This window comes from Procambarus clarkii, chromosome 66 (assembly GCF_040958095.1).
Source record: "Procambarus clarkii isolate CNS0578487 chromosome 66, FALCON_Pclarkii_2.0, whole genome shotgun sequence".
In the NCBI taxonomy this organism is placed as follows: Eukaryota; Metazoa; Arthropoda; class Malacostraca; order Decapoda; family Cambaridae; genus Procambarus; species Procambarus clarkii.
The window spans coordinates 27,548,526-27,574,037 of NC_091215.1; the positions used below are offsets into that span (position 1 = coordinate 27,548,526).

Genomic DNA, 25,512 nt, shown 5'->3' on the forward strand with positions numbered 1-25,512 from the left:
ATCAGTATAGTTTTTTCGATCAATGGCAAAAGCTTCAACAGGTAGACTAGATTTACTAGGATTTTGAAACCTAACACTATTGAAGTCAGGTAATAGCAGTTTGAAATAAAGGTACTGTACAGTAATATTGCTGAGATTTTCAATGAAATTACCAGTAGTTTGTTAAAAAAGTACCCTTCTATGGGGAATACAGATTCTGTTTAAGGAATTGTTTTAAACATTAAAATATGGGAAGATACTGTATTGGAAATGGCTTACATTCTATGCTGTACTTAATTCTGTCCAATTATTGATTACCAGTTAATAGTCTCTTAAAGGTAAAATGTATGCTTCAGTACTGTTTTCTCCTCAGTGAAGCATAAAAGTAAATTGCTTTTAACCCTTAGACAGCGGCTATGGAGAAAGTCATATGCACAAAAGAAAAAACACATTAAAGAATTATTAATTTGTATGCAGAATGAGAGAAAAAATTATTGAATAAGTATTTATCATTTCACTAGGCGGAGGCACTCTGCAAGCCTACGTCTGGCACTTGTTAACGCCTGGTGCTTAACTTTGATGAAAATTCCTGTTTTATCCTCCTATGTTTCACTGTTTTATCACTTTTTTTTTCTTTATTTACATCGACAGATAGGTTTTTATATCCACATTTGCATTATACGCGTACAATCTCGACAATAATTGTTTAAATCGTCGTATGACGATGACCGAATTCCCCTAGTAACATTCATGATAACCATATTTGTACCATGTGAAATGGTAACAGGATTTTTCATGGGTCAAGATAAACTATTGCATCCACATAGACCTATTATATCCATATTTGCATCATACATGTAAAACACGGACAATAATTTTGTTAATCTTCAAATGACAATAACTGCACTACCCTGTGACTCGACATTTGATGATAACCGCTGTCTAAGGGTAGAGGAGTTTTATTCAAATTACATACATTAGTGAATTATATTCTTAAAGGAAAAGATCTTTATGCATTATAATTTAATGTATGTAATGACACCAGGAATGTGGCAGTAGTGTCTTATCCTTGAAGAGAAATTTTCCATTACTGTTGTGTTGCCTAATAAATCATTTTATTTCAAATTAAAAGCATTGTAGAAATAAGTTATGCATTATACAATTTTATTCTCTAATTAAAATGAAGACAGTATTGGATAGTCAAATACAGGTATGATGCAGCCAATTTTATCCAAGAGTAATTGTACCAAATATTCATTATCAATTTCCCTTTTTCTCAGATGGCGTACTACAGAGGGCGAAATCCAGGGTATCGTCGTGGTACTAGGATGGGCTTAGTAACCTGACCTGTAGTACCAGGGTTGTAATGTAGCAGTCGGGGGCACAGCTACATGGGTGATAAGTGCGGGTAATATTGGGAACTCTGATGTTGTGATTGAGTGGGGCCTCAAAATTTCACAGGGTGTAGTCAGAGTTATTCTCTGGCTGATGAACTGCACCCTGGAGCTTTAAGAAGGTAAGATATTTTATAATTTTCATCATTGGTAGCCCAAAGAACCATTTACAAAATAATTATACATTTTGTAGCTTAAATGCTTTAATAACTTACCTGGTCCGTGGGTTAAAGTAACATTGCCAGGTGCATTATCCATAATTAGTAATGCATTCGTAGTTTATGTTTTTGGCAGAGTAATTGCTCAAGATTTGAAAAAATATGAATGAACGAGCTCAAGATTAATAAAGCCTTCACCCATACTTTACTGCTTGCTTGATAAATGACAGAAATTATACCCCATCAAAGATAATGGATTGATTCCCTGAATGGTATATCAGTAAGGGCTTGAGCTCTCACCATATTGCCACCCAGCATTACTGCTTGTTATTGCTACCTTCTCTTCGATATATATATATATATACTGTATATACATGTAGGTGTGTTCTTGGAGAGAATGTTGCAGTAATGTAGCTGAAAACAAGTAACCTATCGCACATACAAATTAAAATTTAAGTGACAATATTTCTATACATTCTGGAGTGTTTTGTAGTCATAACCAGTTATGACTTGGTAAAGCAGTTTCCTGGTGGTGTAGTGATAATATACTTGCCACATGCTTCGGGAGAATTTGGTCCTGGTTAAAAGTCTTGTCCAGGGAGGATTTATTGGGTGCTAATCCGTAACTGGCACGAACCCAGCAGTAATTGGGTTCATGCTTGTTAACAGATTGGTGAATAATATTCCAGGGAAAATTAATGTGTAAGGCTTACCATGAACTATGGAAAGGGAAGATTCTCAGCCTGCTAACAAATCAGGTAACTGTTCCTGTACTTGAAATGTTGTCACTTTATTGTATTTGTGTGTGTGTGTGATGTTATATATTCTTAATGATGACATCTAACCTAATGCTACTTTATCAGCATTGCAAACTTGTTTGGGTCTGTAGGCATCTTTGATGATTTCTTTAAATCTGAGAGGTTATTGTTTGGCTTTTTCTTGCCTGCACTTGCAACTTAACCTGTCCTATATATTGTTTAGGTTGAATAATCCTTAAAGCACTTTAATCACCCATTGCTTGCTATGATATTTAACACAGATTTGGTGGAACCTCTTTTTATTTGCAATTCATAATTGTTGTAGGTGAGAGGGAGAAGTTTTTTTATCGTTGCTGTCTAAGAATTTGACTTGCAGAATTGTCTTCGTTGTTATTGGTTTTGCTTGGTGCTACCTAATTAATAATGCTTATTTTCAACCTTTTGGCCAAATTTAGACTATATTTGACCAATTTGTAAATAATATATATACAGTACTGCAAATTCATACGTACACTTGTCTCATCTGTTTCCCTCCTCCCTCTCTCTCTCTATCTAATAAGACTATGACCCACCACACCCACAACTACTTAATGTAACTACAACCACCACTAGAACACTTTAAATATATTTTATTGCTAGAGGGCTGGGGGGGCCCTAAATGTTGTGCTCCTATTCAAGAAAAGACATTTTAACTACACTTGATTTACCTTAACAAGGTACAGTGCTGGAGAAAATAAAAGCTAATCAAATATCTGGATAGGACAAATGTTTCTTGTGACTTTTCTGCCAACCTTCTCACACGAATTTTGTAAAGATGGGTCAACATTTGTGGATTAGCTACAATAGTTAACAGATTACATGCCATCAAATGACGCCCATCACTGAAATATGAAGTTAGTAAGGTTTCTGGCTATATAATGTATTGGCTATACAAAATATACTAATGGAGACTTAATGATGGTAAACTGCACCTTGCTGTCAATACTTGCTGCACTGTTTCTCTTATGGTCATTAATCATCTTAATAGAATGCCTTCATTTTCAGGATTGCGTATTGGCTATACATGCTTAACTCACAGCCACTTACTGGAGTGCCGCCCTGCTCCTTACTGTCCAAACTGCATTGTCCCTCTTATGGTCGTGCATATCCTTGTTGAATGTCCTGACTTCCAGGACGAACGTGTCTTGCTTCCTGACTGTCCCTCGCGGTCACTTGTCCCTCGATAGAATTCTTGGTGAATCAGATAATTTTGATATCGCTCGTTTTATGTGTTTCTTATATTGGCGTCCTTAATGATATTTAGCGCCCTCTGATTATTCCGCACATTTGATAGTGCTACATAGCCATCCCGGTTTGGTGCCTTCTTTTGATAATTACTTTTGTTTTTAAGAAATCATAATCCAGTAATTTGAGAGAAGAAAGGTTTTAAAAGGAACAAAGCGATTGAGCCCCAAAGCATGGAGCATTAAAAAACAAACAAGTGTTTTTTAATGCATGAAACAAAATTGTTTAAAATTTTCATACTCGAAGAACTTCATAAATTACAAATTTAAGTTTCTTTTGTGAACTATTAACCATTTCCTAATATGTGCTCAGGGATGGGGGGGGGGGATTGATACAGCTGTTTAGCTAACGGCATTTTTCATATTTTTCTTATAATGCTGATTTCTTTTCAGATTGGTTGCTGATATGGATGATATCAGTGGTGCTGTTCCATCGGCATGACAATCCCTTCAGCTGATTTTCATAGTTAAATTTAGCCAGTTTAGGTCTTAACAAAATTCTTTTAAATATTCAGGCAAGTTGATGTCTTCATGTTACATGACTCAAGACTAGAATTTGAAATTATATTTAAAATTATGCTAAAACAGAATTCAACTTCTAACAAAATTTAATTCCTCAATTAGTATTAAGGCATTGTTAATGTATTTGTATTATATGGAGATCGATATATTTTGTAACCGGTGCATATAAGAATATATTTTTTTTAAACTTTAAAGAAAACATTAAAAAAATGGCAAATATGCATTTCAGATTTTATTCAAGATTCCTAAATAACTTCAAGCAGATTGGTGAAACCACTTCCATTTGCAAAGTTTAAGAATGCTATACAATGTACCTATTTATTACATCGCAGCCTAGTAGGGTAAAACTGCTCTACAAATGTAGTAGCGAGAGCTGGAAACATTTACGGTGACGTTTATCATTTACCAAGTGCTAACATTATGGTATTAGTGTAAGAGGGGAAGACTAGAAGAGTGTGGAGGTTTGGAATCGAGTGTGATTGACGCTTACGATAGGGTAAATAATAATGCTGGGTTGAAGAGATCAGTGGCTTTATACAAAATACGTATAAATTAATTCATGCTATTGATGTTCTATGCAAATCCTTTAATACTATATTTGTTAAAAATATAATTTTTATAGCTAATGAGCCCTTTACACCTGGTTTTATTGATATAGTGTGGTGGTACAGTATTTTTTTTATCTGTGATGCTACATAGTGTATATGATAAAACAAATGGACAATGCATATTTTTTGTATTTTAATATCTATAACCTTTTGCTGGACAGCTCATCTGTTCACATTTTTTTCTCTGAAGCCCCCTTTAGACGAGGCCTGGTCAAGGACCGAGCCGCGGGACATTGAACCCTGAAATCATCAAGATTTACCCCCATAAAATGTGAAATAGGTTAACGGTTATGAACAGATGAATAAATATGAATCAATACTAGTATTACAATAATATCATTCCCAAAAAGTAATTAATTTTGAAAACGCCTGGTGAATTGTTACAGTAAAAAACCACCATTTGGTATTATTGTTGTGGTCAAAGAATTGATCCATCATCAGGCTAGGGAAACATATTTCTCAATGTCACTCCCAGTGGTAATCACAGTAAACTGGATCATTTTAAATTTTAACTATAGTCATAAATATGTTTTGGAGGAAGTACAACATTCGTGATACTGAAAAAATTGAATGCTTGAACACCGGGAAAAAAGTATTAAAATAAAAATCAAGACACATTGTATTTACAGTACAAGTTATTTAATTTTACATGGCTGCAAATGGTGCTGAATTATTTAATAGTAGTTTTGGTGCCTAGCCTTAGGTCAGAATGTTATCATTCCTTCCTTACCAGCAAGTCATCTTGAAGATCATTAAGTCGAACACACCTGCCAATGGTGGGTGCTTTCTTTTGATGTATTGGAAGATTGTCACAATGATGATAACTGCTACGATGACAACTGCTACAATGATGATTATCGAAGTGTTTCTTGCTCTGTCTGGAAATGTGTGCTACTGATAATAATATAATTGTGTGTGTGTATATATATATATATATAATATATAATATTAGTATAAAATATAGAACAATAGGTGGTACCTGTTTGGTAGTGGTACACATATGCTTCTCGAGAAGCACATCAATAAACTGGAAAATGTACAGAAGAATACTAGAAAATGGCTGAAAAACAAGCTATGGAGAAGCTAAAGGCTTTAAATATGCCAAAACTAGAAGATAGAAGAAAGAGGCAACATGATCACTTGCAAAATAGCAGGAATCTACCCAATTGACAAGGAAGAATTCTTGAAATCAGCAAAACCTCAGGAACAAGAGGTCATAGATTCAAGCTAAGGAAACAAAGGTGGCAAAAGAATATATAAAATTTTCTTTTTGGAAAACGGTGATAGATGGTTGGAGAAACATGGTAGTGCAGATGGGGACACTACAGACAGAGCTCTCATCCTATAATTACACCCACGAAGGTCCCAGGTTCATAATATGTAACATAAAGTAACAGGAAAATATAAAAATTGTATTTTAAATTAAAACTCGTGCTTTAAAAGTATATATTGTACTCACCAAGATCATCGCAAGTGCTAAGCTCGGCTACGATGTTTAGTGTTCCAAAATTACAGGTGTAGTTTTGGCATTCATGGGTCCATTGGTGTCCATCGGGGTAAATTTCACCAAGCATTGTGCAACCTGATAAGTAGTTATTAACATTTGCATCAAACCATATAAATTTACCAATACACAAGCTAGTACACCATTACAACTATTTTATGATTTCTTTACGTGTACATTTTCAGAAATGCCCAAGAGGAGAAATTTCAGTGGATTGATGAATTTGTAGATTTTATCAGGATATGATATACAGCATGTTCTGCCTTATAGTCTGAATGTACAGTATTGTAAAATTTGTCATTGTAGGGGAACAAGATGATTTTGCAATTTCGAAATTTAGCATGGATTACCCTTCACGGTTTTATGTATAGAACATCTAACGTCTTGCCCAAGAGCCAGAACTGCACTTCTTGGCCTAGTATTCAAGGGCCAATGTGCCTAACAGGCAGAATGATTTTAATTATTTTCAAATCTCTCTCCAAATTGGTTCTTTTCTAATAACAATAATCTATTATATTAAGAACATAAATTACTGACTTGAGTTATATTAGGTTAGGTTAAATTTAATCAAATTTCTATGTTTTGACTCATAATGATTGCAATTTTGTTATTTATTACAATAACTATCATTTCATAAGAAAATTTAAAAAAAAAATACAGTAACAAATTCGGCTTCTTGGGCAACTCTGGCTGTTAGGTGTGTATATATATATAAATACGTGCGTAAATCATGAAAAATAAACACGTGATTAAAAATGTAAGTGTCAGACCACGGAGGAAGAATTGAAACAGGAATTTCCTTAAGTACTTTTGTATATTAATACATCTTCAGAAGGAATCAGTATATACATACGACACTGTCACATTTTTAATCACGTGTTTATTTTTCGTGATTTACACACGTGTATATAATATATAATATATATATTAAATTATAAAATTAAATTCGTTTCTAGAGACGGCTCGTAAACCAAAAATTCGAAACCCGAAACTAATTTTCCCCATGCAAAATAATGTAAATTGAATTGATCTTTTCAACACTCCCAAAAATTAACTTCAAAATATATTGCATACATAATACACATAAATATTTTGTACTAAAGTGTGTACAAGTTATAGCTTACCGTTATTGATGACTCTGTTGGCGTATGGAAGATGGTGAGGAGGAGAGGTGTTAGTGTTTGGATAGGGAGACCCTTTCCATTATAACATCAGCCAGTGATGACTTCTCTGGTGTACTCTCTCTCCTACGTTTTGCCTGCATACCATTAGCACCTGGTTGTGGTTCACTGCTTGTTTTTCTTACTAAGAAACCTTACATAGACTTACTTCCCTAAGTTTTAACACTTGCCTGTAGGGAGTCATTAGTGTCATTAAAAAGACCAAGACAACGGCCTACTGCAGCTTCTGTTGGGCAAGTCATTTCAACTAAACTTTGCATTTCTTCATATACTGCACACCATTTCTTAATTGTTGAGGAATATATGGCGTGGTATGTAATAATTACCTTTGTTTAGAAAGCAAAAAAGCTGAAGACAATGAGATTCTTTACAATGAATTCAAGCGCGATCGTTACTTGTAAACTGAATTGTGATCACCTGTGCCACCAGGAACCATGCGCTTGGTCCGCTCCAAACGTGTATCAACAAGCTGTGGAAGCTCGCAATCCTATTCAAATTTTACAACGAAATTGAGCTCGTAACCCGAAAAATCGTAAAGAGGGGCATTTATAAGCCGAGGTTCTACTGTAAAATAGTGTGTGATTAATATATGTGTAATTATATATATATATATATATATATATATATATATATATATATATATATATATATATATATATATATATATATATATATATTATAATATAAATAATAGTGGAACCTCTGTTCTTGTAGTTTTCGGTTCTTGTGGTAAATTTTTACGAGAAATTTGCCTCCGTGGTCGTAATTTGTTTATACACGCGCGTGGCTCTTCAGTTTTCCAGTGTCTCCCGCTTGGTGATGATCGTGCTTGGATTCTTTGTGAAGAATTTCATTGTTTTTGTGCCTTTTGGCTTCTGAACATAAAAGTTCTTATTATATATATCGTCATGGGTACCAAGAAAGTCAGTGGTAAAATTCAACTTTTAAAAAATAGTTGAGGATGACGATAGTGGAAAAACGAGAATTTTTAGTGAAACAATGTGATGTCTCATTACAGACAAGTGTTAAAACGCAGGAAAAACCAAGTGTATAGACAGACTCTTAGTAAGACAAGCAGTGAGCAACAACCTGGTCCTAGTGGTATGCCTGCAGAACCTAAGAGAACCCCAGAGAAGTCATCACTGCTGTTATAATGGAAGGGGACTCTCCTAAACACTAACACCTCCCTCCCCCTCCCTGCTCAATGTCTTCCATATGCCAACAAGAGTCTTCCATAAAGGTAAGGTACGTAAGAGTATTATTCTGTATAAAATGTATTTTTTAGTTAATTTTTTTGGGGGAGTGTAATGGATTAATCCAATTGACATTATTTCTTATGGGAAAATTCGTTTCGGTTTTCATACCGTCTCTGGAACGGATTAACTACGAAAACAAAGGTACTACTGTACTGTATTTCATTTATAGGACCAAAAAACTGTACAACATACATGTGTGTGTTACACCAACAACTTCTGGAAGACCACTTTTACACGTGTAATTATGGCAATCTATTGTCCAATTGTATTGATTAGGGTGCACCTCACCGAGCACTTCACAACCTGTTGAAAAAGCAACATGATGGTGGTTTTTGTAAAGTTGAAGGATATAATTCATCTCAAGGTCCCAGATATTGTCGCATTAACAGAGATGAAACTTGAAAATATTTTAAATGAGGTCGTATTCCAAGGGGTTACTCAGTTTGGAGACTTGACAGAAAAACTAAAAAGGGGAGGAGTGACTGTAGGTGAAAGAATACCAGAAAGTACGAGTTAATAATTGAAAACCCCTCGAGATGTTGACATAATGGCATTGCAGATCTGGAATAAGGATGATCAGCTGATAATCGTAAATGCCTACAGCCCACCAGTAAGCAACACATAGACAAAGGAAGAACTGGATGACAAACGAGAGGGCCTCATAATGGTCATGAGAGAGATTATGGTAAGAGCAGACAAAGATAAATCCCGATTGTTAGTACTGGGGGACTTCAACTTTAAGACTGGGAGGCCTATGAGGCAAGAACGGAGGACATTTGGACAGGCAGATCTGTAAACCTCATTTTGAAGACATTCATGTATCAACACGTCAAGCAGGCCACAAGAATGAGGGAAGGGGATGTTCTGTCAGTACTTGGTCTAATATTCACCAGGAAAGAAGAATAGGTATTTGACATCCAGAACCTTCCTCCCTTGGGAAAGAGTGATCATGTCCTATTGGACATTAAATACCCTTTGCGATATAATTTAATAGAGAATGGGGACATTGAAACAGTTGATAAACTCGATTTCAAGAGAGGACGCAATGGGGAACTTAAAAGAATTGTTCATGGGGTATAATTAGACAGACTTGTTGCTAGGCAAGGAAGTAAATCTATGCCAAATTTTGCGAAATATACGATGAAGGCGCACAAACATTTATACCGAAACAGACATGCAGACCTAGGCAACAGGGTTGGTTCAACAAAAATTGCGAGAGGGCCAGAGATCAAAAGACTTATAGAAAGAGGCCAAACCCCCTCTTGGACAAAGGGGTCTTCCAGGTGTTGTTCTGGAAAAAGGCCAAACCCAGTGATACAAAGATGCGAGAAATAACTACATGACAGTAAGGAGAGAGGCAGAACGGAACTTTAAGAACGGTATAGCAGACATGTAAATCGGATCCAGGCCTGTTCTATAATTTCATTAAAAGCAAGCTGCAGGTACACTGTAAAGGATAATATTCAGAGGTTGAAAATGGGAGACAAGATTCACGGAAAATGAAAAGGAAATGCGTGAAACATTAAACGAAAAGTTCCAAAGTGTGTTTGTACAAAATGAAGTCTTCAGTGAACCAGACACAATAAGAATTCCAGAGAACAACATAGAGTATATAGAGGTGTCTAGAGACGAAGTGAAAAAAATGCTCTTGGAGCTAAGTAAGAACAAAGCAGTTGGCCAGATGGAGTTTCACCATGGGTTCTGAGAGAATGTGAACCTGAGCTTAGCATTCCACTTCAGCTGATTTTTCAGACGTCCCTGTGTACAGGCGTCGGAGCAGATGTGTGGATAAAGGCTAACATAGTTTCAATTTACGAAAGTGGCAGCAAGGAAGACCCCCTCAATTATAGACCTGTATAATTGACAAGTGTAATAGTCAAAATATTGGAAAAATAATTAAAAACCAAATGGGTAGAACACCTGGAGAGAAACGATATAATATCAGACACAGTATGGTTTTCGATCCGGAAGATCCTGTATATCGAATTTACTCAGTTTCTATGATCGAGCCACAGAGATTTTACAGGAAAGAGATAATTGGGTTGACTGCATCTATCTGGAACTAAAACAGGCTTTCGACGGAGTTCCACATAAGAGGTTGTTCTGGAAACTGGAACATACTGGAGGGGTGACAGGTAAGCTTTTAACATGGATGAAAACATTTCTATCTGACAGAAAAATGAGGGCAGTAATCAGAGGCAATGTATAGGACTGGAGAAACGTCATTAGTGGAGTACCACAGGGTTCAGTTCTTGCACCGGTGATGTTCATTGTCTACATAAATGGATGGATGGATGGATAGAATATCTCCTTGTAAGTTGCTAAAATTTGTTTTGCAGTCTCGCCCTCCTGATCTCATCTGTATTATACATCACAAACGTAACATCTAGCTATACTGTATATCAAAGTAAATGAGTTCTGGATCTAGCAATAGATACTGGGTGACTATATTACCCACTACTGAACTGTGCCTTTTATTAGTATAGGTCTTGCATCTCCACACAAGGTACTCACATGTGTGTAATACATCAACAGCTTCTGGTAAGCCATATTTACAGATGTAGTTATGGCATCCTTCTGTCCACTTGTGTTGATCAGGGTACACTTCACCAAGCACATTACAACCTGTTGATAAATGGGATATAGCAGTAAAAAAGCCATGTACTGTATAGTGTTATACAAATAAATTTATATAGTTAATTTTTTTAAATGTGCATGACTGTCAACTGGGCAGTTAGATGTTATTCCTTCCCCTTCCCGCTGGTGTGTACATGCATGCCTTTGAATTCATTAGTGAATCTGGATTCAAATTTATGGATGGAGGTGGCTTCCATAACTTTCCAGTGAATTTCATTTGTTGACCAAAAGTACAGAGGACAAGCATTTCCTTATGTTTCTTTGGTTAATTTGTGATGGCAGCCCCAACCTCTGTACTCTTGCCGGACTCCTGTAAACAGGAGTACTCTTGTACTCCTGTAAACATGTCTGACTTTATTTTTAACATTTAAGCAGTGGGGTCTTGCATCTTTATAAATTTTATAACAATTTCAGATGTGAAAGATGTCGATAGTTTGTATTTTTTATTATTTCAAGTTAAATGAAAAGGCAGATATGTATAGGTATTGTAGGTTATTCCATTGATTCGAGATGTGAATAATGGTAGATCGGATTGTGAAAATTAGTTGTCACGTCGTCATTTCTCAATTCTCTGATGTGCGGTTTGGTCAACATATATCTTCAGCCACATTCCTTTTTTATTGTAAAGTCTTTAACCCACGGGAGCCGGTCGGCCGAGCGGACAGCACGCTGGATTTGTGATCCTGTGGTCCTGGGTTCGATCCCAGGCGCCAGCGAGAAATAATGGGCAGAGTTTCTTTCACCCTATGCCCGTGTTACCTAGCAGTAAAATAGGTACCTGGGTGTTAGTCAGCTGTCACGGGCTGCTTCCTGGGGGTGGAGGCCTGGTCGAGGACCGGGCCGCGGGGACACTAAAAAGCCCCGAAATCATCTCAAGATAACCTCAAGATAACGTGGTGAAGGCTTGTATCCCTCCTACGTAATGAAATGCCTTTTTCTTGAACATTTTTCCTCTCGCATTCCATTACACTGTTCACAGATGGGTTAAGTCTGCTGAGGTGTTGCAGACTTAACCCATCCGTTGTTTTTCCAGACCAGATCTGTATGTGCTGCTTACACCAAGAGAATAGCATCTTCACGACGGAACTTTATGTAATTTTTCTATGCTCATCGTCAACTGCTTTTCCTATGTTAACATTCCTTTGTCAGTGATAAATTCGCTGTGCAATCTTGGCTCTAGAATTTGCATTCTCTGGTGGTCGAAATCCAATGCTGGTTGCTTCTTATCTCTAGCAGATTTAAGACAGTCGAATCTTGGTGGGTCCAAAGTCATATTGATGTTATCCTGTACCTCAAATGAACGTGTGATACCGCTGCTAAGGTCATTTGCTCTTGTCCTATTCCCAAAAAAGGGATTCCTTATTTGGATTTCCACAAAGTCATTCATTCTACAATCCGTAACCATTGGTCTGGCATTAATATATGTATATAAGAATGTGAATTCAGTATTCCATTTTCCGAGACATTTTAACGTCAAAATTCCCACTGTACAAAATATGGCGTACTATAAGTCATAGAAGATCACAAACACACACACACATAGAAAACGTGAGTCCGTCGGTTATGTTAGGTTAAGACAATTTAGTGCATTTTTGTGACAACTGTAGAGGACGGGCTGGATTGGGAGAGAACAAATCAGAAGGGTGGGAGCTGGCTCAGGCTGCAGCAGGCGCTGTAAAACGATTAATGTGAGTTCATTATTAAGTTATCTGAGATAGACGGGGGAGGATCAGAAGAAATATTTGGGGGGAGGAAAGCATCAGGAAGAATTTTTGGGATGAAGGGAATGGTCCCGGGCAAAGCTGGGAACCCCACTTTGTATGACATAATAGCAAGTATAAATGTTAGCATCGTAATTAGACCCAACTATTAGGTGTCTTGCAATGTTTTTCTAACATCACACTGAGCAAAATATCTAATCTGTATAAAGTGGATTATCTTGTAATACAAAACAGTTTCAAGATAATTTAATTTGCTCCTTTATTATAATTAATTTTTTGCCTCTTTTACTGCAATAAACAAATGATAGATAATTATCAGCAGAAATTACTTAAGTGAGTATGACCATAGTCCTTGGAAGAATATGAGGATGGAGTGAAAGAACAGTGCACAACCACTTGGACCATCGGGTATTGAATACTGACCTCGCAGGTAAGGCAGTCACTTTACAGACTAGTCAATAGACAATAAATTATGAAAGATACTCACATGAGTCCAGTGTACTAATAGCTTTTGATGAGCCATTATTACAGATGTAGTTGTGGCATCCTTGTGTCCAGCTGTATCCATCAGGATACGCCTTGTCAAGCTCCACACAACCTGTTCAAAGTTCCGTAATGATGGTGTGAATGAAAGGAGTACCGATGTCCATAAACATGTCTGCTATATTTACTCGTCTATGTCAATAGTGGCTCCGTTGGGTAATTAAAGCTTATGACTTCCAGAAACATCCAAACATTTAATGGCTTCCGGGGAAGACTATAACAAGATTTGGTATGGCAAGTTGTAAAAATAATTTGTATGATCAATGCTTCCCAATACCTCAAATTTATATATATTTTCCATGCTTTCCCCGAATTCCAACCCTCGCTTAACATCCTTATAGACAAACGGCTTAGAATTTACATATGAATGGCAACGGAATAAAATCGCTGAATTTTACTGTGACACTTCTTCGCTGATAATGGACATAATAAAGTACCTCTATCAATTTAAAAATGCGTATAAGCGTGTTTACAGCCTAATGGTTAAGAAGCTAGACGTGTTTACTTCACGGTTCGTATAGACCCCTTCACAGCAGCCCGTTCTCCCGAGCGTCGGTCACGTAATTGTGGTGTATGTAAACATTGCGACAATGGGGGGTTAAGTGCTGGTGCTTTAATAAGCAATGGTGGATATAAATCCTGTCCGTCCTCCATACAAAGACTCAAAAGTGATTCCATGCACCCGCCAAACTCCCTGTTTATGAATGAAAAACGGTTCACACACGACTCGCAACTGATGACGTTCGAACACTTCCGGAACAAGTGCTTCACTGACGAATTTTGTTCGAACCACAACACTGTAATCTTCACCCACGTACTACAAATACAAATAATCGCCAACAGAACCTAAACACCTAACCTAACTAACGCCTAAATATGCACAATATGCTAATATATAATATTAATTTATATTTGAGAAAATTGTTATATAAATTATAGTGTCTAAATATGTAGTTAAAACCATTATTTAAAAATTAAATTGCATAATCATAGTGTTATAATTATGTGAAACATGAGGGGCAAGATACTCACAGGACTCTACCACATCAACAATAAAGACGGCGCCAGCATTGCAGTTATAGACGCGGCAATCTTTAGTCCATGAGTGTCCATCAGGGGACACCGTCCCAAATGCTTCACAACCTAGGTAAAAACGGCCAAAATTAAAGCTGCTACCACTTCTACCATCATCATCTCAACAGCAGCGTTAGCAGACGTGCTGTCTACAAATGCTAACAGCACCACCATCGCTCCTGAAATAGCTTCTACCACTAATCCACGACACCTGAGCCTACCTCAGGCTGCAACACGAATTACAAAATCAACTACGGATGTTACGGACTCCTCAGACGAGGATATCTTAGCAGGAGCTCCACCGCTGCAGCACAAATTCGATACCTACTCGGTACAAGACCTTCTGAAGATGTATTATTATATACGAAAGTACTTTAGGAAATTCCTGTTTCAATTCTTCCTCCGTGGTCTGACACTCACATTTTTCATCACGTGTTAACTTTCGTGATTTACACACACACATACACACATACACACACACACACATACACACATACACACACACACACACACACAACACACCACATACACACACACATACACACACACATACACACACACATATATATATATATATATATATATATATATATATATATATATATATATATATATATATATATATATATATATAATCACAAAAGCACTGATCCAAGTATGCGGAAAAACCACATGTGAAAAATAGAGAATGCTTAACGCGTTTTCGGCTAATTCGCCTTCATCAGAGCAAAGTAGAATGAAGCTTCTTTGCTCAGATGAAGGCGAGTTAGCCGAAAACGCGTTAAGCATTCTCTATTTTTCACGTGTGGTTTTTCCGCATATATATATATGTACAAGTGTCCAGCACAGCAAGGATCTTGAGTGAGCCGGAGTTACAAGTGAAGTTGTTGCAGCCAAGAGTCCAGTTGTGTTGGTCGGGGAAGACCTCGTCGAACACTTCACAACCTGGCAAACATTAAACAACCATATTAGTCTTAATAATAATCGTGATAATTCAGGTGCACAAAATATAAATTTCATATAAATTTATCATTTAGAAATAAGTAAGCCTAAGTATTTATCTTTTAAATTTGTTAAGGTTCTTTTGCTATATTACAATAATGACATTTTACTTAATTCAAGGGAAAATGAGAGGAATACTAAGGGGGGTATGGGATGCAAAAATACACACAAATATATCCCTTATTTTATCTTTTCTGTCGAGATAATGTATTACTACATTATCGCACCGCTGGGGGCGCACCGCTCATACTGATACTGATCTCATAATCATACTGATTCTGCTACTTCCTAGCATTAAAAAATCATTTCAGAGGGACTTTAAATAATTGTATACTTATAAACCACCCTTTACATATACCGTGTAATTAAATATATATTTTATGCTGCTCCTATTTTGTAAGAGTTATGTAACTGAAGCAAACATACAAATGCTGAATTAACTAAATTCTGAACATGACATTGAAGAGAAACTAGTGTGAACAAATGGAGATTATAATCAAAGTTTACAATATGAGGTAAGCATTAATAATAACATTGACTTGAGGCATTAAACAAGAGACCTACATGAATCCAGAACAGCGAGACGTTCTGGTACTCCAGAATTGCAAGTATAATTATGGCAATCATGGGACCAGGAGTATCCATGAGGATACACTTCATCGAGCACCTCACAACCTGTTGAAATAATTAGTTAAATTAAATATAACGGTTGGCACGGAGAGTCAAGACAATTGAGAAAATGTACGGTGATCGTAATGCAGCAGTTGCAACATCAGGATCTGCAGGATGGTGTAAGAATTCCACCATCTATGAACCACACATCATCCAGTATTACCAAGTGTGACCAAAACATCACCGATCATTTTCAATTGTGACCAACCATCCAGTACGGACAGAATAAAACATCCACTAGACAGTGTGACATTGTATTTATATTTGTTAGAATTAGGCTTGGGTATCGATACTTACAGCAGGTGGCTGCACGTGAAGAATCTCCTAATAATGAGCACTTTCATTGTGTTATTATGTGAACAAGAGTTAGAACTCTCTCCGTCACTATATAGTGACGGAGAGAGTTCTTACCTCTTACCAATGATTTCAGACCAAATGGCACGATATACTTTTAGCTCTGTAACTACATATTCTCACGAATATTGGAAGACATTCTTGTGCTCTAACCAGAGCTTGTCAGTGCCTGCTTGTGGACTAGACTTGCATCTCATATTTTCTTCCGGTTCCATGTATGACTAACCTGTGAGATGGGGATATTAGATGAACTCGACAATAGCTAGTCCTTGATCTTTACCCTGTAATTCCTCATACAAAACAGGGTAACAGCACATTGCTGTGTACATACACCTAAGTGTGTAAATAAAAATAAATAAAAGACATCCAACAGTCTCAAATTTGACCAAAACATCACCCAATATTTCCATATGTGATCAAATGCAACAATTATGTTATAATTTTAAACATTAGTTCTTAACATTAAAACTTAATACAATATTACCTTCGTACAATATGTATGTGAAAATTGTTCTTGCAATAAATACTGTGAGATATTGTTACTAACACGAATCTATGACAACAGTCTTGACAGAGCCAGATTCACACCAGTAGCGATGGCATCCTTGAGTCCATGTTGACTTGTCAGGATAGAACTCAAGTAATATCTTGCAACCTGAGAATATTAAACGAAACATTAGTTGTATCCTACACTCCTTCCGGTCTTGTCATGTAGCCTAATATTTTCATTCCTTAAAAATAAAACTGTATTTCTTTCAGTTGCTGTATAATCCTTTGTAAATGAATAGGTTGCTACTATGAGACACAATATACATATCCACGGCGTGATTAAGTCGAAACTAAATACCACAATATATTCGATAATTATTGTTACAAATAATTCTGATAATATTTGTTAAATTGCCTGAAATGTTGACTGATCTCAGCTCCACAACATTTACATTTGTCATGGTTCGTTTATACATTACTAAACAATACTTCTACATGGATTCTTGTATCTTTACCGGAACACGTACTCTTGCTAGAGGCGACATTCATCTTATGTTTTCTTTGATGTATTATCAATTTTTAAATGTTTACAACAAGAGGAGATGCACCGGAAATATTTGTTTACATTTGAAAGCAACCTAAGAGGAAGTGATTGTGGACAACAGCAAACTGAGCCCAGCCTGTTCTGTAAGATATTAAAATTAGGTTGTATGTGAATGTAAAAATAAGTTAGACATTAAGAATGGATAACATTCATGGTGGCAAAAGAAAATGTGTGAAAGTAAGTGAACAGCTTCAAAGTGTGCTCTTACAAAGCGAGGAAACATGACATCGGTGGATTAATAGTTATGAAGCTGCTACCCATGCTGGAGTTAGAGCTCATTCCCTGCCAAAACAAGGAAGTTAGTTGAGTCTACAGACATACGCACTCACACATGGGCAGTAGGCCCTGGATCTGTACTGAGCCATTATTGCAGATGTGTTCATGACAATCATGCGCCCATTGCTCTCCGTTACTGTACACCGCGTCACTCACTTGACACCCTGGAAAGATAAAATATATTAGTGTTAAATGAGACGTTGTCTTCGTAAATATACATAACTAGGCCTCATAAATGGATTACAGAACACGTGTCACCCGCTTCAATTGCAATGACTCCATATAGTAATTTTGGAACTATTGTTGATATTCATGTATATGTGAACTTGGGAATGTATCTTACAGCCACATGAAAGCATCACTCACCATTAATGAAGCTGTTGTTATGCATGGCATCTCTCAACAATGCCATTATGTCATAGTAGTTCTGCCATATTGCCAAGTCCAGTGGTGTTTGCCCTATGTGAGGAGGAACACTTAGTTGTCTGCTTACTTGCCGACCCATGACCAGTCATGGTAAATGCAGTATTAACCTGATACATATACTGGTGTATTGATAAATATAATAATAATAAGAAGAAACCGAAAAAAGGCTTGTTGGCCCATGTGAAACAACTACTATATCCACCACAGCCAATCATATATTTGATTAACCTCCGATTTAAAAAAGTCCAGTGACTCCCACCGCGTGTATTATGTCACTAGTCAACGTGTTCCATAGACTAACAATCCCTATTCCAAATCAGATTTCTCTGAGCAAAATTATGCAATTTATATTGATTGTTTCATATTTCTATAGAATGTAAATTAGGTTATATAATCTCTCTTCATGTGGGAGGTTACAGTGTAATTAGTAGTAGTTATACCTACAGGCACAAATAGGTAAGCACACTCACACACACACACACACACACACACACACACACGAAGCTGGAAAAAGTCCAAAGGTATGCTACTAGACTAGTCCCAGAACTAAGAGGCATGAGTTATGAGGAAAGGCTGCGGGAAATGCACCTCACGACACTGGAAGACAGAAGAGTAAGGGGGGACATGATCACAACCTACAAAATCCTCAGGGGAATCGACCGGGTAAACAAGGATGAACTTTTCAACACTGGTGGGACGCGAACAAGGGGACACAGGTGGAAGCTGAGTACCCAAATGAGCCACAGAGACGTTAGAAAGAACTTTTTCAGTGTCAGAGTAGTTAGCAAATGGAATGCATTAGGAAGTGATGTGGTGGAGGCTGACTCCATTCACAGTTTCAAATGTAGATATGATAGAGCCCAATAGGCTCAGGAATCTGTACACCAGTTGATTGACGGTTGAGAGGCGGGACCAAAGAGCCAGAGCTCAACCCCCGCAAGCACAATTAGGTGAGTACACACACACACACACACACACACACACACACACACACACACACACACACACACACACAACAGAAGGCTGTAAGTTACTTACTGTCTTTGTCTGTGGCATTAATGTTGGCATTGTATTTCAGGAAAAGCTTAGCGATATTCAGCTGCCCGTGTCGCGATGCACAGTGTAATCCCGTCCTCTCTGGGGAAGATTATGTACCAAGGGTTTTGAAACTTAAGTCCCGGGGTAACCCATGTTCTGGCTGGGTTTCCACGGGGCTCTGGCGGAATCCCGATCATTCCGGGGTTCCTTTGGGGGTCTTGGGTGGAACCCGGGACCTTTCTGGAGTTCCGTGGGGCAGGAACGATACATTTACAAGATATATATATATATATATATATATATATATATATATATATATATATATATATATATATATATATATATATATATATATATATATATATATTATGTATATATATATATTATATAATATATGTATAATACTGTTTGAGTTTCAGGGACATCATACCAATAAATAGGACACCTTGAGAGAAAACTTAAAAAAAAAAAAACATGTGTGAGAGGTCCTATTAACAGAGATCGAAGATTCGTAGATAATAAAGGTTGTATTATATTGTGGCAGCTAGTTACTGCACTCCACTGTAAAGGTAGAGGCTGGCGTCCATAGATACCAACAGCAAGCGACCATTTGATCGGAATAGGCTGCGTTTTATGGAAAATTATCAAAACATATAAGACGCGAATTTGAAATGAAAATTACTTTTCTAATCTAGTTTTAGATGTAAACACGTTCTGTATTACTGAATGATTTAATTTGGTAATTAAGCTGCTCAATTTGTTTACTACTCGTTTAATGAAAAAGTACGTCATTGAAAAAAGACCCATTGTAATGCTAATATTAATAAAAATAGATATGAAAAAGGATCTAAAGTACTGAAAAGTATATGTGACGGGCAGTGGAGGCCAGACATGGTACTCACGGATATGGTCCCGGGTATCTACATCCATGCCTGCAGCTAGCATGTCTGATATTGCTTGTAGATTTCCTTCCCTAACTGCATTGCATACGTCATCTATGTGTTCTGACGCTCCTGATGGTTACAAAGATTATAATGTAATGTAAGTCACCGGTATATAAGAATTAATTAAGTAAACTACATTCCAATTTGCCCTCTTGAATAGTACATCGCATTTTGACGTATAAATCCCCTAAGGCCAAAATTGATGTACTAAAAATATTAGCGGCTCGCAAAATTTTATTTCTATTCGTGGGTCCTTGGTTAGGTTTGGTTCGGGTAATTTTGCACACCATTTAGTGACGTTGTGAACTTTCAAAAGCACTGGCTGTAGATCCTAGTTAAATCTACATAAATTCATTCATACATGTGCAGGCGATGAGTCACAATAACGTGGCTGAAGTATGTTGACCAGACCACACACTAGAAGGTGAAGGGACGACGACGTTTCGGTCCGTCCTGGACCATTCTCAAGTCTATTGTGACTTGAGAATGGCCCAGGACGGACCACAAATCTGAGAATAAAGAATTGACGTTTCGGTCTCTACTAATCAAGACTCCCAGATTTCTTTAGCATTCAAACTTCGCACTTTAAATTTCAAGATGATATATGGTGACGTTCTCATTACCTAGACTCAGAACTCTACATTTTTTTAGCAATAAACTACATCTGTCAATCTTTCCTCTATTTAAAAACTATATCTAGATCGTCTTGACGCAATTTGAGTCTTCTGAACTTGTTTCTCGCCTGTTTTCGTATCCACAAAATTTTAAATATTGTTTCTCGATATGGTATCTAAATCGTTTATTTATGGTAAACAACAGAGGTCCCAGAACAGAGCCTGTACTCCACTTACAGCGGTTTCTGATCCACCTTAACTCATTTATAGTAACCCGTTGTTTCCTTTGAAATAACCATCGCAATTTAGGATTGCTTTTCCAATACTATAAGCCTCTATCTTTCTAATCAGTCTTTCGTGAAGCACAGTATCACAAAATTTGCTAAGGTACTCAACGGCACAATCCTCTCTGCTCTCTACTGCTACAAAATTATTAGAAAAGATTTATATATGAATGAGATTGAGTGGATATAAATAGCTGCCTCGTATGGGCAGAATTGACCTTCTGCAGTTACCTTCATTCTTATGTTCTAATGTAAGCAAATTCTTGAAACACCAGCGCCCCTTTGCAAAGCCATGTTGTGAATCATTTATTAAATTGTTTCTCATGATGTAAACAAATGCTTTCTGCTATTATCAATTAAAACAATTTTCCCACTATTGACTTTAAGCTAATTGGCCGATAATTTGACGCAAGTGATCTGTTTCCTTCTTAAAGATTGGCACAGCATGTGCAGTCCTTCTATACAAAAATTTATAGCACAACATGTGCCTCATGTTGTGCTATAACCCAACCACATGGGGTGAACGGTAGAGCGACTGTCTCGCTTCATGCAGATCGGCGTTCAATCCCCGAATGTGCAAGTGGTTGGGCACCATTCCTTCCCCACCCCCCTTCTCGTCCCATCCCAAATCCTTATCCTAATCCCTTCCAAGTGCCATATAGTCGTAATGGTTTGGCACTTCCCCCCCTCTCCACAGATCTCCAGTAGCATCTATTGATACTGGTAATGGCTCAAAAGGGCCACCACTTACGGGCTATTCATGCCCGTGCCACCTTTTTTTTATAATATATATTTTTTAACAAAAAGTGTAATTCAGTCGATTAAGGCAGCGTCTGGGATGATCCCGGACGTAGGTTCAAATCCTCGTCACGGCCCTTGTGGATTTGTTCATTTAATAAAGAGCTAGAATCTTTTTGAGTGCTGGGAAGACGGGACACCACGAGCGTAGCTCTCATCCTGTAACTACACTTAGGTAATTACACTTAGGTAATTATGTGCGTGCTATAAATCTTTGTATAAAAGGTTTATAATTCTTGAGATAAACTGTCATCATCCTCTGTACCCGTCGAAGTGACTATTATGTCCATTCTATAGTATAGTGAACAAAACTGAACTACATGATCTAAGTGGAGCCTAACAAAGGCAAAATGAAAATGATGACAAATATTATATGTTTTAATTGTTGCTAACGCTTCTAGAAATGAATCCCAGACTCCCATTTGCTTTAATCCGTACATTTATGCATCGATTTTTGTGGTTTCAAGATCCCTATGTAACTAATCATGATTCTTTGATCTTTCTTGCATTTCGACTTTGCAAATTCTACATTGTCTAGCTGAGCTCAACACCTCTGAATTAATTCACAGAATCTGCCAATCTTTCGTCCATTTTGAAAGCCTATCTATAGATCTTGTAGCGATTTTGTCTTTGAATGTTTACCCGCTCTATTTTTGCATCCTTTATGTTATCCCTGTCCTGTCTATTATTTTTCAAATTTATACAAGATGAGCCGGCAACTTTGCCATTGTAGTGATTTGTTAAAAAAATAATAAGGATTAGGATGGTGGATAACTGTACCACACATACCTGCTTGACGCATGAAGACGAAGGAAGTGAATATCAGCAACCACAACAGCAGGGCTGTAGCCGCCATGATGGAGCAGTGGCAGCAGCAGCAGCAGCAGCAGCAGCAGCAGTAGCAGCAGCAGCAGCAGTAGCAGTAGCAGCAGCAGTAGCAGCAGCAGCAGCAGCAGCAGCACCGCCACCAGCAGCAGCAGCAGCAGCAGCAGCAGTAGCAGTAGCAGCAGCAGCAGCAGCAGCAGCAGCAGCACCGCCACCAGCAGCAGCAGCACCGCCACCACCACCACCAGCAGCAGCAGCAGGAGGGTAAGGCTCACCACACAGTACCTTCACCACCGCTGATATCTGGCCACCTCCAGCACTCCAACATGGAACTGCTGTCGACGGAGTACCGGAATGCTTCCTGACCAGTCACATCTACAGTTTATCAAACGTAGCTTAACCACAGCAGTGTCAATATGTTATGTAATCACCAAACCTTCTAGAAAGAAGAGTAATACGTACAAATTATTCGCACAAATGAGACAGCGTGTTCACCAGGCTGCGACAGGACGCACTATTCAGTAATTCATGTTCACTATTCAATGATTCACTAATAGATATTACAAACCAGCTTCATCGTTATTGCAAATCAAACACGTCTTCCAACTCTCCGAGATTTGTATCCATGTTCATCCCCAAGTTCGGACTACTGACCTCCAGGAAGCAACTCTCACAACTGTTATCTATCTTCTGGGTACCTAGTTATGCTAGATGAACAGATCATTAGGTGAAAGGAAATGTGCATACCCATTTCTGGGCCCCACGGGATTCGAACCCAAGATCCCCCGATTTTGAGTATAGAACGTTGTAACTGCCTTAGTTTAATGTCTAAGCAACACGAATACTGACTTATTGTATATTATAATTTATTTACCTGTAAGAAGTAATGAACAATTAACACAACAATCCTCTTATAAGTTGCCCAAGTTCCACGAAACCCTTATGAATGTCTCAGGCTGCCGAGTAATTGCAGAATTATCGCTTTGCTAATTCGAAATTCCGTAAGCTTACAGAATTGTGGCTGCTAAATATTTTTGTTTTTAATCTGATTTGATATTAAATAATTTTAGTAATGTGTTTCACATAAACAGTCACACAGTTACGAAACAGAGGCGAGTTCCCGTTGCACTCGTGTCAGGCTGTCTAAATCTGATAGTTGCTATTTCTTGCACTTAACGACACTGTAACAATTTACCACCAAAACAACTACAATAACGCAGGTCATACCTAATATCCTCTACAGCAGCGTCGTATTGTCTACCGAGTGACTACAGCTTTACTGGGTTGCGTCCTTAACCAGGGAGGCAGAGCGGCAAGTTCATAGTGACGCAATGCTCAGATTCACTAGTTCAGTACATACACACCACAGAAGCACTTTATCAGACAACATGTACTCTTAACAGCGACACTCTATAGGACGAAAAGAGATAACTGAAGGGGGAGAACTGTGGCGTTCAGAAAGGTTCCATTTTTGGGCCAACCCTTTTTATTAAATACATTACATCAGTGACATAGATAAGAATCTTGCAAACCACATCATAAAATTTGCAGATGATACTAAGATCTATGTGATAAAATAGGAAGTGACAATGATATTGAAGCCTTACAAAGAGATCTTGTACAGGAACTGCACAAATGTCGGAAGACTGGCAAATGCTTTTTAATATCGAAAATACAAGACCATGCATGTGGGACTTTACCATCCTCATCACAACTACCAAATCAACATTATCGTGCAGCAGATCGACAAAGTTACACAACAAGTAGGAGCTGCAGTAAAAAAATAATCCAACCACATCCAAGGGATAGTCAAACGAAACTGACTTCAATGAAAAGAAGGTGGTTACAGAGAAATAGTGACAGAGATAGATATAGAGATATATCTATCTCTGTCAGTATTTAGATAGTGACAGAGATAGGAATAGGTCAGAACTTTACTTTGGGGAAAAGGTAATCCATATTGTTGGAAAAAATAAGCGGTACCAAGTTTCACTTTAAACAAACGAAGAAAGGAACTTTTAAAGGGAGGGTGGAAGATTGCCACTAAGGCCAAACCAATGTAGTTTGGATAAATTATTGTTAATGCAGGCAGTGTCATAATACTTTATCAGATCAAAGAATGGCAACAATAGAGGTATTTGCAGCAAAGGCAGTATAAATGTGGACCAAGACCAAGGTATCAGTTGTGCTGCATCACTTGTGAAAGTGAAATCCAGAGGGAGGCGAAGTAGTGATGAACCTCACAAGATATACATTAACCATATGTTCAAAAAGTTTGAAGACAACTTATCAGAGAAATGGTAAAAATCCTTAGGGGGAAGTCCCTCAACAAATACTGGATTGCCAAATGGGAAGAACAATTGCCTCAAGCCAGTTCTCTGTGACAGATGCCTCCCAACTGTAGTTATAACTATTTAGCAAATACTAAAAGGCACACTGAGGGAGGGGGCGAAATATCTTGAATGCTGTCTTAGCTTGCCGCTGTAAAACTGCAGAGGGACAAGGCAGACTGGAGTTCAGAAAGTGAAAAGATTGTTATTTGGGAGTAGGAGGGTGAAAGTCCAAAAG

General features: G+C 37.5%; 2 protein-coding genes across 6 annotated transcripts in view; one reads left to right on the forward strand and one right to left on the reverse strand.

Annotated features, from left to right (window-relative positions):
* LOC123769236 (hrp65 protein) overlaps positions 1 to 4,315 on the forward strand; it is a 119,961-nt gene extending 115,646 nt beyond the window's left edge. For all 4 annotated transcript variants that reach the window (XR_011223888.1, XR_011223889.1, XR_006774239.2 and 1 more), the window contains 2 exons: positions 1,260 to 1,495; positions 3,966 to 4,315. The gene's annotated coding sequence lies outside the window, so the exon portion shown is untranslated. The remainder of the gene's footprint in view (positions 1 to 1,259; positions 1,496 to 3,965) is intronic.
* A 551-nt stretch (positions 4,316 to 4,866) lies between these two features.
* LOC123769237 (uncharacterized) lies at positions 4,867 to 24,431 on the reverse strand. Of its 2 annotated transcripts, none has more exons than XM_069309959.1 (15): positions 24,172 to 24,431; positions 22,909 to 23,383; positions 20,382 to 20,492; positions 19,480 to 19,578; positions 18,382 to 18,474; positions 18,069 to 18,179; positions 17,194 to 17,301; positions 16,185 to 16,295; positions 15,495 to 15,563; positions 14,577 to 14,687; positions 13,489 to 13,599; positions 11,158 to 11,268; positions 8,836 to 8,946; positions 6,162 to 6,284; positions 4,867 to 5,580 (listed from the first exon to the last, which is right to left on the reverse strand). In XM_069309959.1, exons 2-15 carry the CDS (start codon positions 22,973 to 22,975, stop codon positions 5,429 to 5,431), a joined length of 1,488 nt encoding a protein of 495 aa, XP_069166060.1. In that variant the 5' UTR covers positions 22,976 to 23,383; positions 24,172 to 24,431; the 3' UTR covers positions 4,867 to 5,428. The 2 variants fall into 2 exon arrangements, with proteins under 2 accessions (XP_069166060.1, XP_069166059.1); XM_069309958.1 differs by having other exon boundaries at positions 15,453 to 15,563; positions 24,172 to 24,427.
* Between the last annotated feature and the right edge of the window lie 1,081 nt (positions 24,432 to 25,512).

What these genes read in the sequence shown, in the direction of transcription:
- LOC123769237 (XM_069309958.1), bottom strand. Translation starts at nt 22,975, where the DNA reads ATGGCGGCTACAGCCCTGCTGTTGTGGTTGCTGATATTCACTTCCTTC. An exon ending in CCAGGGCCTACTGCCCATGT is followed by an intron (nt 17,302 to 18,068) that starts GTGAGTGCGTAT and finishes TAATATTCTCAG; the next exon opens with GTTGCAAGATATTACTTGAG. An exon ending in CCTTGCTGTGCTGGACACTT is followed by an intron (nt 14,688 to 15,452) that starts GTACATATATAT and finishes GTTTTTACCTAG; the next exon opens with GTTGTGAAGCATTTGGGACG.